At 36.0% G+C, this 15,481-nt stretch overlaps 1 protein-coding gene across 6 annotated transcripts in view; it reads left to right on the top strand.

The window, feature by feature from the left end:
• Positions 1-15,481, top strand: part of BRIP1 (BRCA1 interacting DNA helicase 1) — a 175,541-nt gene that overhangs the window by 1,672 nt on the left and 158,388 nt on the right. For 4 of the 6 annotated variants that reach the window (XM_073879523.1, XM_025851489.2, XM_025851488.2 and 1 more), the window contains exons 2-4: positions 302-424; positions 1,542-1,653; positions 3,515-3,688. In XM_073879523.1, the coding sequence (XP_073735624.1) occupies positions 329-424; positions 1,542-1,653; positions 3,515-3,688 (382 nt within the window). In that variant the 5' untranslated portion in view covers positions 302-328. The remainder of the gene's footprint in view (positions 1-301; positions 425-1,541; positions 1,654-3,514; positions 3,689-15,481) is intronic. The other 2 variants (XM_073879521.1, XM_073879522.1) reach the window with 1 other exon arrangement.

The raw sequence follows: 15,481 nt of genomic DNA, 5'->3' as shown, positions 1-15,481 counted from the left end.
TAAGGATCTTAGTTTAGAGAAGTGATAACATATATGAGTTGTTTTCAGAACCTGGTCTAGAGCTTATACTGTCTCACTTCTAGTCCACAGCTTTGGCACAGCAGGAATACAAATCCACATTTGTCAGATTCCAAGACATGCTGTCAACCACTGTGATTTATAAGACTAGGAAATTCTTTTACTTTCCCATTTGTTTTGCTTAAACACTTGTTCCAGTTTTTATTTCCAGACATCTGTCCTAGTGTTGGATATCTGGTTTTCTTTGGTATTGTTTCAATATTGATTTTCATTTCTGTTGCAGTTAGGAATCTGAAGTAAATAGTAAAGTATGATGTCTTCAGTTTGGTCTGAATATACAATTGGTGGGGTGAAGATTACCTTTCCTTATAAAGCTTACCCATCACAGCTTGCTATGATGAATTCTGTAAGTATTTTTCAATAGTTATTTTAAATCTTTATTAAGATACAGGTGCTTATAATTCATGAGACTGCATTCACTTTTCCAGATAGTAAATGGATTGAAAATATTTGCTGGGTTCATTGAAGAACATCTAAACTTGGAAAAATAATACTGATCACTGCTAAACTGTATCTGTCCATTGTTATAATGGAGACAAAGGAGAACATTCTGAAAAATGTTCTCATCTCAGTTGGAACTTCTATTTACTTTGCAGAATTAGTGCTTTCTACAAAATATTTGCTGTACATTACACAGAACAGTATATTTCTCACCATAATTTTTTGAGATAGTTGTCATATAGAAAATTAATATACAAACTTAAGTAAGCCAACTTTCCAACTTTGTTAAATCTGAATATTTTACCATATTTACTTTATATCTTGTTTGTGAGCAAGAGTATTTCACATAATTTAAATGTTGCATAATGATATGATACTATACCTACCTGCAGAAGTTGACTTTTTTTCGCTTAAAATTTTTAAGAGGCCTGTTGATTGTTAATCCATTTTACTTGCCGTATAGTATTCCATTATATGAATGTACCAGAATTTTTTTGTCCATTTTCTTTTGTTAGACTTTTAAGTAGTTTACATTCTTTAGCAGTTATAAACAATGCTGCTATGGACTTTCTTATACAGGTTTCCTTGTGTTCATGTGGGAAAAGTTTGGAGTATATACATAGGACTGGACTTGTTAGAGTTGGGGATCTTCACCTTTCCTAGGAATTGTTAATTTCTGTACAGAGTGGTTTTAACAGTTTACACTCCAATGAGCAGTATCCTCCGTTAAGTTTTCATCAGAGATATTCATGTGGCTACATTCTAGTTTTACAGAAATGATTAAGGCACAAATTACTTTTTTCATTTCTTTTTTGCTTGATATGCTTTTAAGGCCATAATAATTTTAGGGAGAGGTATAAAGGAATAAAGTTTAGGTTTAGCTAAATACTGGTTCTCCCTTCTGCTATTGCTGTGCTCCTGGAAGTGCAACCTTACTTCTCATTCTGTTTGTACTTCTGATGGAGAGAGACCCTAATGAAGTAAATTGTTTATTGATATTTTTATTGTTTTTGTGTCCATAGATTGTCAGAGGATTAAATAGTAAGCAACATTGTTTGTTGGAGAGCCCTACAGGAAGTGGGAAAAGCTTAGCCTTACTTTGTTCTGCTTTAGCATGGCAACAGTCTCTTAGTGGTAAGTAGTTGGTTGATACCTTCAGGTTCCTTAGTGGGACCAGAAAAAAATATTTTAATAAACTACTTTTTATCCAAAATGACTCAACCATGTTCTAGCTAGCTAATTTAAGTACAGATTCTCTTTTAAGGTATTTCTTTATAAGTTGTATATCTTCCTTTTTTTATTTTATATTATTTTATTTATTTATTTGAGAGAGAGTGAGTGAGCAAGGGAGCAGGGAGAAGAGCAGAGGGAGAGGGAGAAGCACAAACTCCCCGCTTGAACAGGGAGCCCGATGCGGGGCTTGATCTCAGGACCCTGAGATCATGACCTGAGCAGAAGGCAGATGCTTAACCAACTGAGCGATCCAGTTGCCCCAAGTTACAGAGCAAAATATGTTGTTAATTCTAAAACAGTTTTGAACATAATATCGTCCTTTATTTGATGATTCAGAGTCTAATAAGAATCTTGGATGCTTAGTTATTATGAAAATGATTATGATATTTTGTATGTAAAAGATGCAAGAGATGGGCCTGTCATGATTCTATAACATACACAAATAATTGCTTTGAATAAATCCTTTAATATATTTCCTTATCTGTCCCTTCTTTATAACATCAGACCATAAGATATATAAAGAAAATATTCTAATTGATTTTTCTACTTGATTGGATGCCGGATAAGGAAAAGTTTATTATAATATTGTTTTCATAAATACATATTATTTTGTATTACTTTTACTTTATTTGCTAACAAAGGCCTAGTAACATTCACTTTTATGAAAGACTAGCTAACATACCTAATGAATCTGAAATACAGTATTGGATATATTTTAGTTACATAATTAGATGGATTTGACCTAAAGTTTTAGGAGAATTTAAAGTTAACTGTGAGTGTATGTAGGTATGTACATATGTATTTTTATGTGAGTGTGTGTATATATATATATGTTTTTTAAAAGGAAATGTGCTACTGATAAGACTATTAAAAAGTAAATATTTTATAACTTTTGTTCATTTTGATTGTTAATGATGTTACTTTTTGGGGAAAAGTGAGATAATCTGTTAATAACTTAACAATTTAATGGGAGACTGAAAAATAGAATTAGTAGTATTCATGTAGTACAGATGGGAAAATAATGTCAATACTGTTCATAGAAAATAGATTATTCACTTTTTTTAGTATCTGTGAACTGTGTATTTATACATGTAGGCCATTGCTTCTTGGCCTTTTGGCTAAGATCAAGTGTAGTGTACATGTAGGCACACAATATAGACCTCTATTAAAGTTATGTAGTCTATTTAAGTATTAAAAATTATCTGTTTTATTTGAATATTGACCTTAAAATGTATTTTGATACGTGTATCAGAACTGATTAATCATGAAACATGTTTCTATTTGAAATAGTTACATAAAGTGGGAATGATTTAACCCTTATATATTTACATTATTTAATGTATTGAGCTTTGTTTCTTCAGGAAAATAGTAGTAATTAAGAATATACTTTAGGTCTTTATTTTAATCTTCCCTCCTTGATATTTTAATAAAAATATAAATGAATACCCAAGTGGTTAACATTATTATTCTTTGACTGTTATCAGATTTTTACAAATTATGTAAATTGATGATAATTTCTCTATAAGTGTTTCTGGTATAAGTGTTTCTCTCTTGTGATTTGTTGCTGGAGATAGGGTGACCGACTTGCTTATATCTGCCAGGTACTTTTCCAGTTTTCCTCCAGTTTTAGCACTGAAAATCTTGTATCTTAGGAAACCTCCCAATCTCGTGCAAACTGGGTGGTCGCTCACCGTAGTTGCAGAGGAAGATTAATGTTTTTTAAAGAGAAATATTACAACTTGGGTTCTTTCATTTTTTTTAGGGAAGCCAGTGGATGAAAGCTTAAATAAAAAAGCTGAAGTACCATCATCATGTTGTTGTGTATGCCATTCAAAGAATTTTATAAACATTGACTTGAGCCAAGGAACTTCACATCATTTCAACAGTCCAAGTACACCACCTTCTGAAAGAAATGACACTTCATCAACTTGTCAAGGTAGTTTATATTTTGCCTGGCTCTGTTGGTATCTGTAGTAGCCTTAATTATTGCTGTTGTGAGACTTAAATTTGTTTAGCATAATTGACTATCTCCACCTAATTTCTCTGGAATTATGTTTAGATAACACATAGGATAGTCAGATATCCTTGGACTGTTTTATTGGCTTGACTTTTAATTTATTCAGACACTTTGCTAGCTTAAATCATTTTTTGAAGAAGGCAATGCACAATAAATGATATTTAGAAATTGATCTTATTTGTAGGCAGTATTGTTAATTATATGTTAGAATTTTTGGGGCGCCTGAATGGCTTAGTCAGTTGGGCATCCAACTCTTGGTTTCCACTCAGGTGGTGATCTCGGGGTTGTGGGATTGAGCCCCTGGTTGGGCTCTGCACTAGGTGGGGGGACTGCTGGCTGGGGAGACTGCTTAGAATTCACCCTTTCCTCTCCCTCTGTTCCTCCCTCCATTTGCATGCACCCGTGCCTCCCTCTCTCTCTCAAATAAATAAATAAAATCTTAAAAAAAAAAATTATGTTAGAATTTAAAAACACACTGTTTTTTTTTTAATGAAGTATAGTTGACATACTGTATTACATACATTAGTTTCAGGTGTACAACATAGTGATTCAACAAGTCTAGGTGTTATTCTGTGCTCACCACAAGTGTTGTCTACCATCCATCACCTTATGCTATTACAGTGCTATTGACTGTATTCCCTATGCTGTACCTTTTATCCCTGTGACTTACTTATTCTGTAACTGGAAGCATGTATCTTCCATTTCTTTCTGGCAACCATCACTTTGTTCTCTGTATTTATGGGTCTATTTCTGCTTTTTGTTTGTTTATTCATTTGTTTTTTAGATTCCCCACATAAGTGAAATCATGGTATTTGTCTTTCTCTGACTTACTTTACTTAGCATAATACCCCCTAGGTCCATCCATGTTGTCACAAATGCCAATATTTCATCCTTTTTTATGGCTGAGTAGAGAATCAGGTATGTTTTAAATATGATCCTTAAACAGTTCTTACTAGATTTTTTAAAGAGAAGTGTACTAAGAATATCACAAGATTATTAATTTTTAAAAATATTTCTTTGGCTTTGAGTATATGGAAAGGATTAACAACCATTATTTACCTAAGCCAAAAACTGAGGAGACATCCTGTACACTTTGTTCTTCCTTATTTCTCCATGCAAACCTCTATCTCCATTGATACCTCCTTAGTCCAAAGTGCCATCTCTTGGTTAGAGCATGTGATAACTTGTTTTCCTGCTTTTACTCATGCCATCCTTTAATCACTGGCAGGAAGAAAAGAGGTTGCCATGATTGACTTAAGTCTAAAGAGTATCCACTTCTTTTTATTTATTTATTTATTTATTTATTTGGTTGGTTGGTTGGTTGGTTGGTTGCGGGGAGAGAGAGGGAAGAGTAGAGGGAGAGGGAGAAAATCTCAAGAAGACTCCTGATGAGCATGGAGCCCCATGTGGGGCTCCATCTCATGACCCTGAGATCACGACCTGAGCCGAAATCAAAAGTCAGGCACTTAACCAACTGAGCCACCCTGGTGCCCCTAAATAGTATCCACTTCTAAAACGAAGGATGGAGTTATCTTCTAAAACACATGACCATGTGTGGAGGAGGGTAGCTGCTTGAACTAAAGTATGATTCTGTTAGGAATGAGGAAGAGGTGGTTGAATATATGCTGGAGAGGTGACCAGTAGTGTTGTCTATACTGTTTCGACGCTTAGCCCTTTTGGCTTTCTTTCCGTTCCTTAAGAGGATCATGCTTTCGCCTGCCTCAGAGCCTTTGTTTATGTTAGTGTTTCTTCTGAGGAAAGGCCCATCTTCCATTTGTTATCCTGCATTTCCTTTAAGTCTCAGCTTAAATGTCATTTCCTTGAAGGAGCCATACTGACCTTTCTGTCAGATTAGATTTGGTTTCCCTATTATACTCTGTCCTCTCACTGTGCCTCTCCTTCATAGCACTTGTCACAGTTTGTATTATCCATATGCCTGTGTACATCATTTATCAAGCTCTGCTTCCTGTAGCAGACTATATACTCCTTGAGGTCAGGGACCATGTCAGTTTGCTTATCATTGTATTTTTATTTTTTTTAAAGCATTTTTTTTTTTTAAAGATTTTATTTATTTGAGAGAGAGAATGAGAGAGAGAGAGAGAGCACATGAAAGGGGGGAGGGTCAGAGGGAGAAGCAGACTCCCTGCAGAGCAGGGAGCCCGATGCGGGACTCGATCCTGGGACTCCAGGATCATGACCTGAGCTGAAGGCAGTCGCTTAACCAACTGAGCCACCCAGGCGCCCTAAAGCATTTTTTTTTTTAAGATTTTATTTATTCATTTGAGACACAGAGATACAGAGAGAGAGAGAGAGAGAGAGAGCATGAGGAGGGGGAGAGGCAGAGGGGAGAGGGAGAAGCAGGCTCCCTGCTCAGCCAGGAGCCCGATGTGGGGCTCGATCCCAGGACCCTGGGATTATGACCTTTGCCAAAGGCAGACGCTTAACCATCTGGGCCTCCCAGGCGCCCCTTATCATTGTATTTTTAGTACCTAACAGAGTGCCTGGCATATGGTAGGTGCTAGATAAATATTTGTTGTATGAATGAATGGAATTGACTTTGAGATAATTAAAGGAATTCTGGTTTATGTTTATATACAAACTGGTCTTTTTTAAGATTTTATTTATTTATTTGAAAGAGAGAGAGCACAAGCAGGGGGAGCAGCAGAGGGAGAGGGAGAAGCAGGCTCACCACCAAGCAGGGACCCCAACTGGGGGTCTGATCCCAGGACTCTGGGATCATGACCCGAGCCAAAGGCAGACGCTTAACTGACTAAGCCACCCAGGTGCCCCTACAACCTGTATTTTTTTTTTTAAACAGCCTTATTGAAATATACTTGACATAACTATACATATAAATGGTACACTTTGATAAGTTTTGACATAGGTGTACCTCCATTAAAGCATCAAGATAGTGAACATGTCCATCACTTTCAAAAGTTTTCTGTTGCCCCTTTGTTATCCCTCCTTCCCATGCCTCCATGACTCACTCTTTCCAAACAACCACTGATTTGCTTTAGATTAGTTTGCATTTTTTAAGAGTTTATTTACATGGAATCGTAGTTTGTACACTTATTTGTCTAGCTTCTTTCACTTAACATAATTCTTTTGTTGTGTTTGTTGTGAAACATAATTCTTCTGAAATTTATCCATGTTGCATGTATCGACAGTTTGCAGTTAATTTTTATTGTTGAGTAATATTCTATCGTATGGATATACTACAAATTGTTTATCCAGTCACCAACTGATGTATATTTGAATTGTTTCTAGTTTTAAGCTACTACATATAAAGCTACTGTGAATATCTCTGTATGAGTCTTTGTGATGGACATATGCTTTCATTTTTTTAGAGTAAATACTAGAAATAACCAGATCACTTATGTTTAACTTTGTAAGAAACTTCCAAACTGTTTCCCAAAGTGGTTTTACCATTTTACATTACCACCAGCAATGGTTGGGAGTTCCCATTTCTTTATATCCTTGTCAATACTTTGTATGGTCAGTCTTTTACCATTCTAATAGGTATGTAGTGGTATCTCATTGTGGTTTTAATATGCATTTCCCTAGTCACTTATGACAGTTGAGCATCTTTTCATGTGCTTATTAGCCGTCTGTATCTTTGATGAAGTGTCTGTTCAAATCTTCTGCTTGTTTTTTTGTTTTTTTTTTCTTCCTGTTAAGTTTTGAGAGTTCTTTATATATTTTGAGTACAAATTTTTTTTATCAAATATGATTTTAGCTTTTACTTTTAGTTTGAGATCTATTTCAAGTTAATTTTGTAGATCGTGTGAGGTATAGATCCAAGTTCATTTATTTTGCATATGGATATTTAATTGTTTGGCACCATTTATTGAAAAAGCTATTTTATCCACTGCTTTGCCTTTGTGCCTTTGTAAAAAATCAGTTGTCAATATATATGCAACCTGCATTTTAATGTGACTGTGAGTTGAAGTTGTTTAGAATAGTCTCTTGAAGAATCAGATGGAATCAGGGTTATATTTTGATACTCTGTATTTTTAAGTAAGTTCTTTAATATGATATAACCTAAATACAGAAAAGTTCAGGGATTGTAAATGTATAAGCTTGATGAATTTTCACAAAGTAAACAGTCATGTAACTACCACCTAGATGAAAAACATGGGACATAACCTATATCTTAGTAGAGGCCCTCCCTAATTGCTATCCTCCCGTCACCATTGATGATTTTTACATCCAAAGAAATGGAATTACATGTGTACTCTTGCACATTGTGCTGCCTGTCTGCTTTTGCTTAACATTGTATTTCTGAGATTCATTGGTGTTGTTGCATATAGTACTAGTTTTTGTATATTATTTCTACCATTTATTAATCTGCTCTACAGCTGTTAGGCATTTGAGTGGTTTTTATTTTTGGTCATTAATGCTATTATCAACATTCTTTTTTGGGGGGATTATAGAGATTTTATTTTTTTAATTTTTTAAATTTATTGTTATGTTAATCACCATACATTACATCATTAGTTTTTCATGTAGTGTTCCATGATTCATTGTTTGCATATAACACCCAGTGCTCCATGCAGAACGTGCCCTCTTTAATACCCATCACCAGGCTAACCCATCCCCCCACCCCCTCCCCTCTAGAACCCTCAGTTTCTCAGAGTCCATAGTGTTCCCCTCCGATTTCCCCCCCTTCATTCTTCCCCTCCTGCTATCTTCTTTTTCTTTTTTAACATAAAATGAATTTGTTTCAGAGGTACAGGTCTGTGATTCAACAGTCTTATATTATCAACATTCTTGTTCATTCTAGTGCAAATGGATATTTTTTACTAGATATATACCTAGAAATGGAATTGCTGGTCATAGTGTGTGCTTATGTTCAGCTATAATAGATATTGCTAACATTTTCCAAAGTGGTTGAACCAATTTATTTACCCTTCTGCCCTACATCTAACAGTATTTGAAAGTTACATCGTTCAACATTCCTGTTAACACTTAATATTTCCAGTTGTTTAAAATTTTAGCTGTTCGAGTGCATCTGTGGTGTTCTCCCGAGTTTTAATTGGTATTTCTCTGGTGACTGATGAGGTTGAGCATCTTTTTTTTTTAAATTTTTTATTGTTATGTTAATCACCATATATTACATCATTAGTTTTTGATGCAGTGTTCCATGATTCATTGTTTGTTCATAACACCCAGTGCTCCATGCAGAACGTGCCCTCTTTAATACCCATCACCAGGCTAACCCATCCCCCTGCCCCCCTCCCCTCTAGAACCCTCAGTTTGTTTTTCAGAGTCCATCATCTCTCATGGTTCGTCTCCCCCTCTGACATACTCCCCTTTTCTTCCTCTCCTGTTATCTTCTTCTTTTTCTTTTTTCTTAAAATATGTTGCGTTATTTGTTTCAGAAGTACAGATCTGTGATTCAACAGTCTTGCACAATTCACAGCGGAGGTTGAGCATCTTTTTATATGTTTATTGGTTATTTGAATATCCCCTTTAGTGAATTGCCTATTTAAGTTGTTTGTCCATTTTTCTATTAGGTTGTTTCTTAACTAATTTCTAGGAGGTTTTTTTTTTAATATATTCTAGATAGATCTTGTTTCTTTATACATTATATTTTAAAGACTTTGATAAACTTCCTACAAACTCCCCTGCTGTAAATATAAAGAACAAGAAGATAAGCCAGCCTTTTTTTATATGCATATAATGTGATTTTTTTTTAAGATTTTATTTATTTATTTGAGAGAGAGAGAGAGAGAGAGAATGAGAGATAGAAAGCACGAGAGGGAAAGAGGGTCGGAGGGAGAAGCAGACTCCCTGCTTAGCAGGAAGCCCGATGTGGGACTCGATCCCGGGACTCCAGGATCATGACCTGAGCCGAAGGCAGTCGCTTAACCAACTGAGCCACCCAGGCGCCCCTCTAATGTGATTTTTAAAAAATGATTTGGGATTAATCTAATTTTGGCACATGGCAATTCAGTTTTTCTAAAACTAAATTATTGTTTTGAGTGGATATTTCTTACCCTTTAGTGGGCCCATACAAATTTGCCCCTTGATTTATTTGGAGCAGAGTTTCTCAACAAAGACACTATTATATTTTGAATGGTATAATTCTTTGTTATGGGGGCTGTCCTATGCATTGTGGGATGTTTAGCTGCATCTCCTAGGTCTCAACCCACTAGATGCCAGTAGTATTCCTGTCTTTCTTGACAAACAGAAATGTCTATGCCCAATGTCCCTTGGGTTGGGACTTGGGGTGTTAAAAGTGCCCCAGTTGAGAACCAAGATCTAGATTCATTTTGTGGGTATTTTACCAGTTTGACAAAAAAATCACAGAGCTCAAAGTTACATGTCTTTTCTAAAATATATATGGAAACGCAAAGGACTAAGACATTCTTCAGGAACCAGGTCAAGGTGAGAGGACTTGATCTATGAGATATCCTGATTTTTTATGTATAAAGCTATAGTAATTAGAACAGTTTTATATTAGCACAGTGTTAGACCAGTGGAAAACAATAGAGAACCCAAATTCAGTTCCACATCTATCTAGAAACTTGATTATTTATAGAAGTAATGTCTAGGGGTGCCCGGGTGGCTCAGTTGGGTAAGTGTCTGACTCTTGATCTCAGCTCAGGTCTTGATCTCAGGGTTGTGAGTTTAAGCTCTGCATTGGGCTCCATGCTGGTGTGGAGCCTACTTTAAAACAAAACAAAAAAAAGCATGTTTATGAGCAGAGGACTGAGTAGGGACTTTTTTTTTTTTATAAGCGGTACTTAGATATCCTTATGAAAAAATTTAAGTTGGAGTCCTACTTTATGCCATACACAAAAATTCATTCCAGGCAGATTAAAGATTGAGGTATGAAAGGCCTTTTGTGGTTCCATACAAATTTTAGGATTGTTTGTTCTAGTTCTGTGAAAAATGCTGTTGGTATTTTGATAGGGATTGCATTAAATCTGTAGATTGCTTTCAGTAGTTTAGGCATTTTTAACAATCTTTGTTCTTCCAGCCCATGAGCATGGAATGTCTTTCCATTTCTTTGAGTTGCTTTGAATTTCTTTCATCAGTGTTTTATAGTTTTCAGAGTACAGGTCTTTCACCTCTTTGTTTAAGTTTATTCCTAGGTATTTTATTGTTTTTGGTACAGTTGTAAATGGGATCATTTTCTTATTTTCTCTTTTTGCTGCTTCATTATAAGTGTATAGGAATGCGACAGATTTCTGTACCTTGATATTGTATCCTGAAAATTTACCAAATTCATTTATCAGCTCTAGTAGTTTTTTGGTGGAGTGTTTAGGGTTTTCTGTATATAGTATCATGTCATCTACAAATAGGGAAAGTTTTACTTCTTCCTTACCAATTTGGATGCCTTTTATTTCTTTAGGTTGTCTAATCGCTGTGGCTAGGTCTTCCAGTACTATATGGATTAAAGTGATGAGAGTGGACATCCTTGTCTTGTTCTTGACCTTAGGCTCTCAGTTTTTCACCATTAAATATAATGTTGGTTGTGGGTTTTTCATATAAGGCCTTTATTATGTTGAGATATGTTCCCTTAGACCTGCACTGCAGAGGGTTTTTATCATGAATGGATGTTGTACTTTGTCAAATGCTTTTTTTGCATCTATTGAAATGATCATATGGCTTTTATCCTTTCTCTTATTGATGTGACATATGACTTTGATTGTTTTGCTTCAATAGCCAAAGCAGTCTTGAAAAAGAAAAACAAAACTAGAGGTACCACAATTCCACAGTTCAAATTATAGTGTAAAGCAGTAGTAATTAAAATAGTATGATACTGGCCAAAAACAGACCCACATATCAAGATCCACATATCAAGAAAACCCAGAAATAAACCCACAATTACATGGCCAATTAGTCTTTGACAAAGGAGGAATGAGTATACAATGGAGAAAAGAATATCTTAAAAAAAATGGTGTTGGGAAAACTGGACAGCCACATGCCAAAGAATGAAACTGGGCCACTTTCTTTCACCATACATAAAAATAAACTCAAAATGGATCAAAGACCTAAATGTAAGACCTGAAACCATAAAAATCCTTGAAGAAAGCACAGGCAGTAATCTCTGACATTGGCTATAGCAACATTTTTCTAGATACGTCTTCTAAGGCAAGGGAAATAAAAGCAAAAACAAATTACTGTGAATACATCAAAATAAAAAGCTTCTGTGCAGCAAAGAAAGCAACCAACAAAACTAAAGGGCAACCTCCTGAATGGGAAAAGATATTTGCAAATGAAATATCTGAAAAGGTTAGTATCCAAAATGTGTAAAGAACTGATACAACTCAATACCCAAAAAAATAATTCAGTTAAAAAATGGACAGAAGACATGAGCAGATATTTCTCTGAAGAAGACATACAGATGGCCAACACACATGAAAAGATGGTCAACATCACTCATCATCAAGGAACTGCAAATCAAAACCACACAAGATACTACCTCATACCTGTTAGAATGGCTAAAATCAAAAACATAAGAAAACAAGGATGTGGAGATAAAGGAACCCTCTTGCACTGTTGGTGGGAATGCAAACTGGTATAGCCACTGTAGAAAATAGTATGCAGGTTCCTCAAAAAATTAAACATAGGACTACCCTGGGGTACCTGGGTGACTCAGTCAGTTATATGTTTGAGTTCAGCTCAGGTCATAATCTTGGGGTCCTGGGATTGAGCCCTGCATTGGGCTCCCCGCTCAGTGGGGTCTGCTTGTCCCTCTCCCTCTGCCCCTTCACCCCTGCTTATACTCTCTTTCTGTCTGTCAAATAAATAAATAAAATCTTTAAAAACAAAGGAAGAAAAAAAACAACTACCCTACAATCTAGGAATTGCACTATTGGGTATTTACCCCCCAAAATACAAAAACACTAATTCAAAGGGATACATGCACTCTTATATTTATTGCAGCATTAATTGAATAGCTAAACTATGACTTTGTATCCATTGATAGCAGCCCAAGTATCCACTGATAGATGAATGGATAAGGAAGATGTGATATATATATATATATACAACGGAATATTATTCAGTCATAAAAAGAATGAAATCTTGTCATTTCCAACAACATAGAACTAGAAAGTATAATGTTAGGCCAGTCAGAGAAAGACAAATACCATATGATTTCACTCATGTGTGGGATTTAAGAAACAAAACAAATGAGCCAAGGGAAAAAAAGCAGAGACAAACCAAGAAACAGACTCTTAACTATAGAGAACAAACTGATGGTTATCAGAGGGGAAGTGAGTGGGGGATGGGGGATTTATAGGATGGCGATAAAAGAGTACACTTATGATGATGAAAAAAAGAAAGTCATCTGGAAGGATTCATTCTGAAAGATAAGTAGTGATTAGTTCAGAGAGGAAGAATTCGAAATGAGCAAGTTGGGGAGGGAGGGAGGGAAGTGGATGGCATTTTACTATTTCTTATTTATACTTCTAATTTGCTTAAATCTTTTTTTTTAAAGATTTATTTATTCATGAGAGACAGGGGGAGAGAGAGGGAGAGAGAGAGAGAAAGAAGCAGAGGGAGAAGCAGGCTCCCGAGGAGCAGGGAGCCCGATGCGGGACTCAATCCCAGGACCCTGGGATCATGACCTGAGCCGAAGGCAGACACTTAACCATCTGAGCCACCCAGGCACCCTAATTTGCTTAAATCTTTTACAGTGAGCTTATATTAGTTGGTAACTTTTTAAAACTTAAAGCTATTGAGGGCACCTGTCTGGCTCAGTGGGTAGAGCATGGAACTCTTGGTCTCAGGGTTGTGAGTTCAAGCCCCATGTTGGGCATAGGGCTTACTTTAAAAAAAAAAAAAAGTTAAAAAGGAGCATCTGGCTGGGTTAGTCAGTAGAGCATGCGATTCTTGATCTCTGGGTTATGAGTTCTGGCCCTATGTTTGGTGTAGAGATTACTTAAAAATAAAGTCTTAACAAAAAGGTTTTGGATTATGTTGGAAACAGGTTTGAAATCAATTCCATTGTTTACCTTGGGCACTTATTCCATTTTTCTATGTACTGTAAAATAGTAATTGCTACTTCATGGGATAGTAGAAGGAGCTGATCTGTGTAAAACTTTTAGCCCACTGCCTGATACTAATAAAATTGAATTGTATAGGTCAAAAAAAGAAAAAAACCCTAAGTATGAAAGACAAGACCATTAAGATTTTAGAATATAGTGATATTTGTTTATGTATTTATTTAGAGCACTCGAGTGTGAGTGGTGGGTGGGGGGGTGCAGAGTAGAGAGAATCTTTTTTTTTTTTAAGATTTTATTTACTTTGAGAGAGAGAGCGAGCATGAGTGGGTGAGGGGCAGAAGGAGAGGGAGAAGCAGACTCCCTGCTGAGCAGGGAGCTGGATGTGGGGCTCTATTCCAGGACCCTGGCACCATGACCTGAGCTGAAGACCGATGCTTAACCGACTGAGCCACCCAGGCACCCCTGAGAGAGAATCTTATGCAGGCTCCATGCCCAGCACAGAGCCTGATGCAGGGCTTGATCTCATGACCCTGAGATCATGACCTGAGCTGAAATCAAGAGTCGGTCACCCAACTGACTGAGTCACCCAGGTGCCCCTAGAATACAGTGGTATTTAAACTATGTTCCTAAGAGTCATAGGAAAAAAATATGGCCTGTGGGGGTGGGGGGCAATGAGTCAGGGAAGTTCTGGGTCTTTTATTATACTTTGGAAATTTTAAGCATTATTTCTTTAAGATATATAGTCCTCTCGGAAAAAACTTGAAAATCAATGCTGTGTGGCATAGATTTACGTGTGTTTTTACAGACTCAAACTTGGTTTTTGAAAATAGTATTGGACCTGCTTTCAGGGCTTTCTTCCCTAATAGTCTGTAAATCTATTAAGGCCAGAGGCTGTTTCTTTTTCACCGTTTTCCATGATGTCTGGAATTGTATGGACTCAGTAAAAGCTTGTTAAATGAATTCAAGCCCTTGGGAGTGGAGGGAATGTATAGAGAAGAGCTGAGAGGAAGGAAGGTACTTTTAAGAGCACTCACATTTAGGGAAAGGAGAAACCCATGTATAGGAACAGTTAAGAAAAGTGTTACAGAAATTAAGGAAAAAGGAAATGTGTGTGTTGTATTTCAAGAAGACAGTGTTATGTTTGGCTGTATCCCTAGAAGTTATGCTGATGGATTTTGGAGTCAGACAGTAGGAGTCACTCATATCCATGCTCTGCCTCTTACTAGCTATATGATATTGGGCATATTAACTTGACTTCTTAAAAACCTAGTGTTCACATTTATTAAGTGGGTTAATATTAGGTGATTAAGAGGTCACTGATGACCTTCAAGGTAGTGGGATTAAAGGACAGATTTTAGGAGCTTGATTCTGCTGTATTTTGAAGCCTAAAGAACATATAGAAGCTTAGTGGGGAAAAACATTGAGACACTGTAAAGAAAGATTTTTGTATAAATGAAATATGTTTTCTTGTGAGACCCTTACAGTTATATTTTTTAAACCACATTATCTGGAGTCATTTACAAAAACATAAACCTATTAAATCAGAATTGGACTTTCCTATTGAAAGCATATTTCTCAAAATGTTACATCTTTTTTAAGTAAACTCAGTGGTAAAGAAATGCTTTTAAACATGTTGAGCTTTTCATGTTTTAAAGTATGTTTTGAAATTTTGAGAAGTCTTAACATCTTGATTCTGATTTTTCCTAGAAAAATTGCCTAAGTTTTTTATGCTAATTTTTTATGACTTCTT

This window comes from Callorhinus ursinus, unplaced genomic scaffold, assembly GCF_003265705.2.
Source record: "Callorhinus ursinus isolate GAN/ISIS: 27379988/994484 unplaced genomic scaffold, GSC_fseal_2.0 scaffold34, whole genome shotgun sequence".
In the NCBI taxonomy this organism is placed as follows: domain Eukaryota; kingdom Metazoa; phylum Chordata; class Mammalia; order Carnivora; family Otariidae; genus Callorhinus; species Callorhinus ursinus.
Note: the sequence above shows the minus strand (reverse complement) of the source record. Positions and strands in the feature narration are given on the sequence as shown.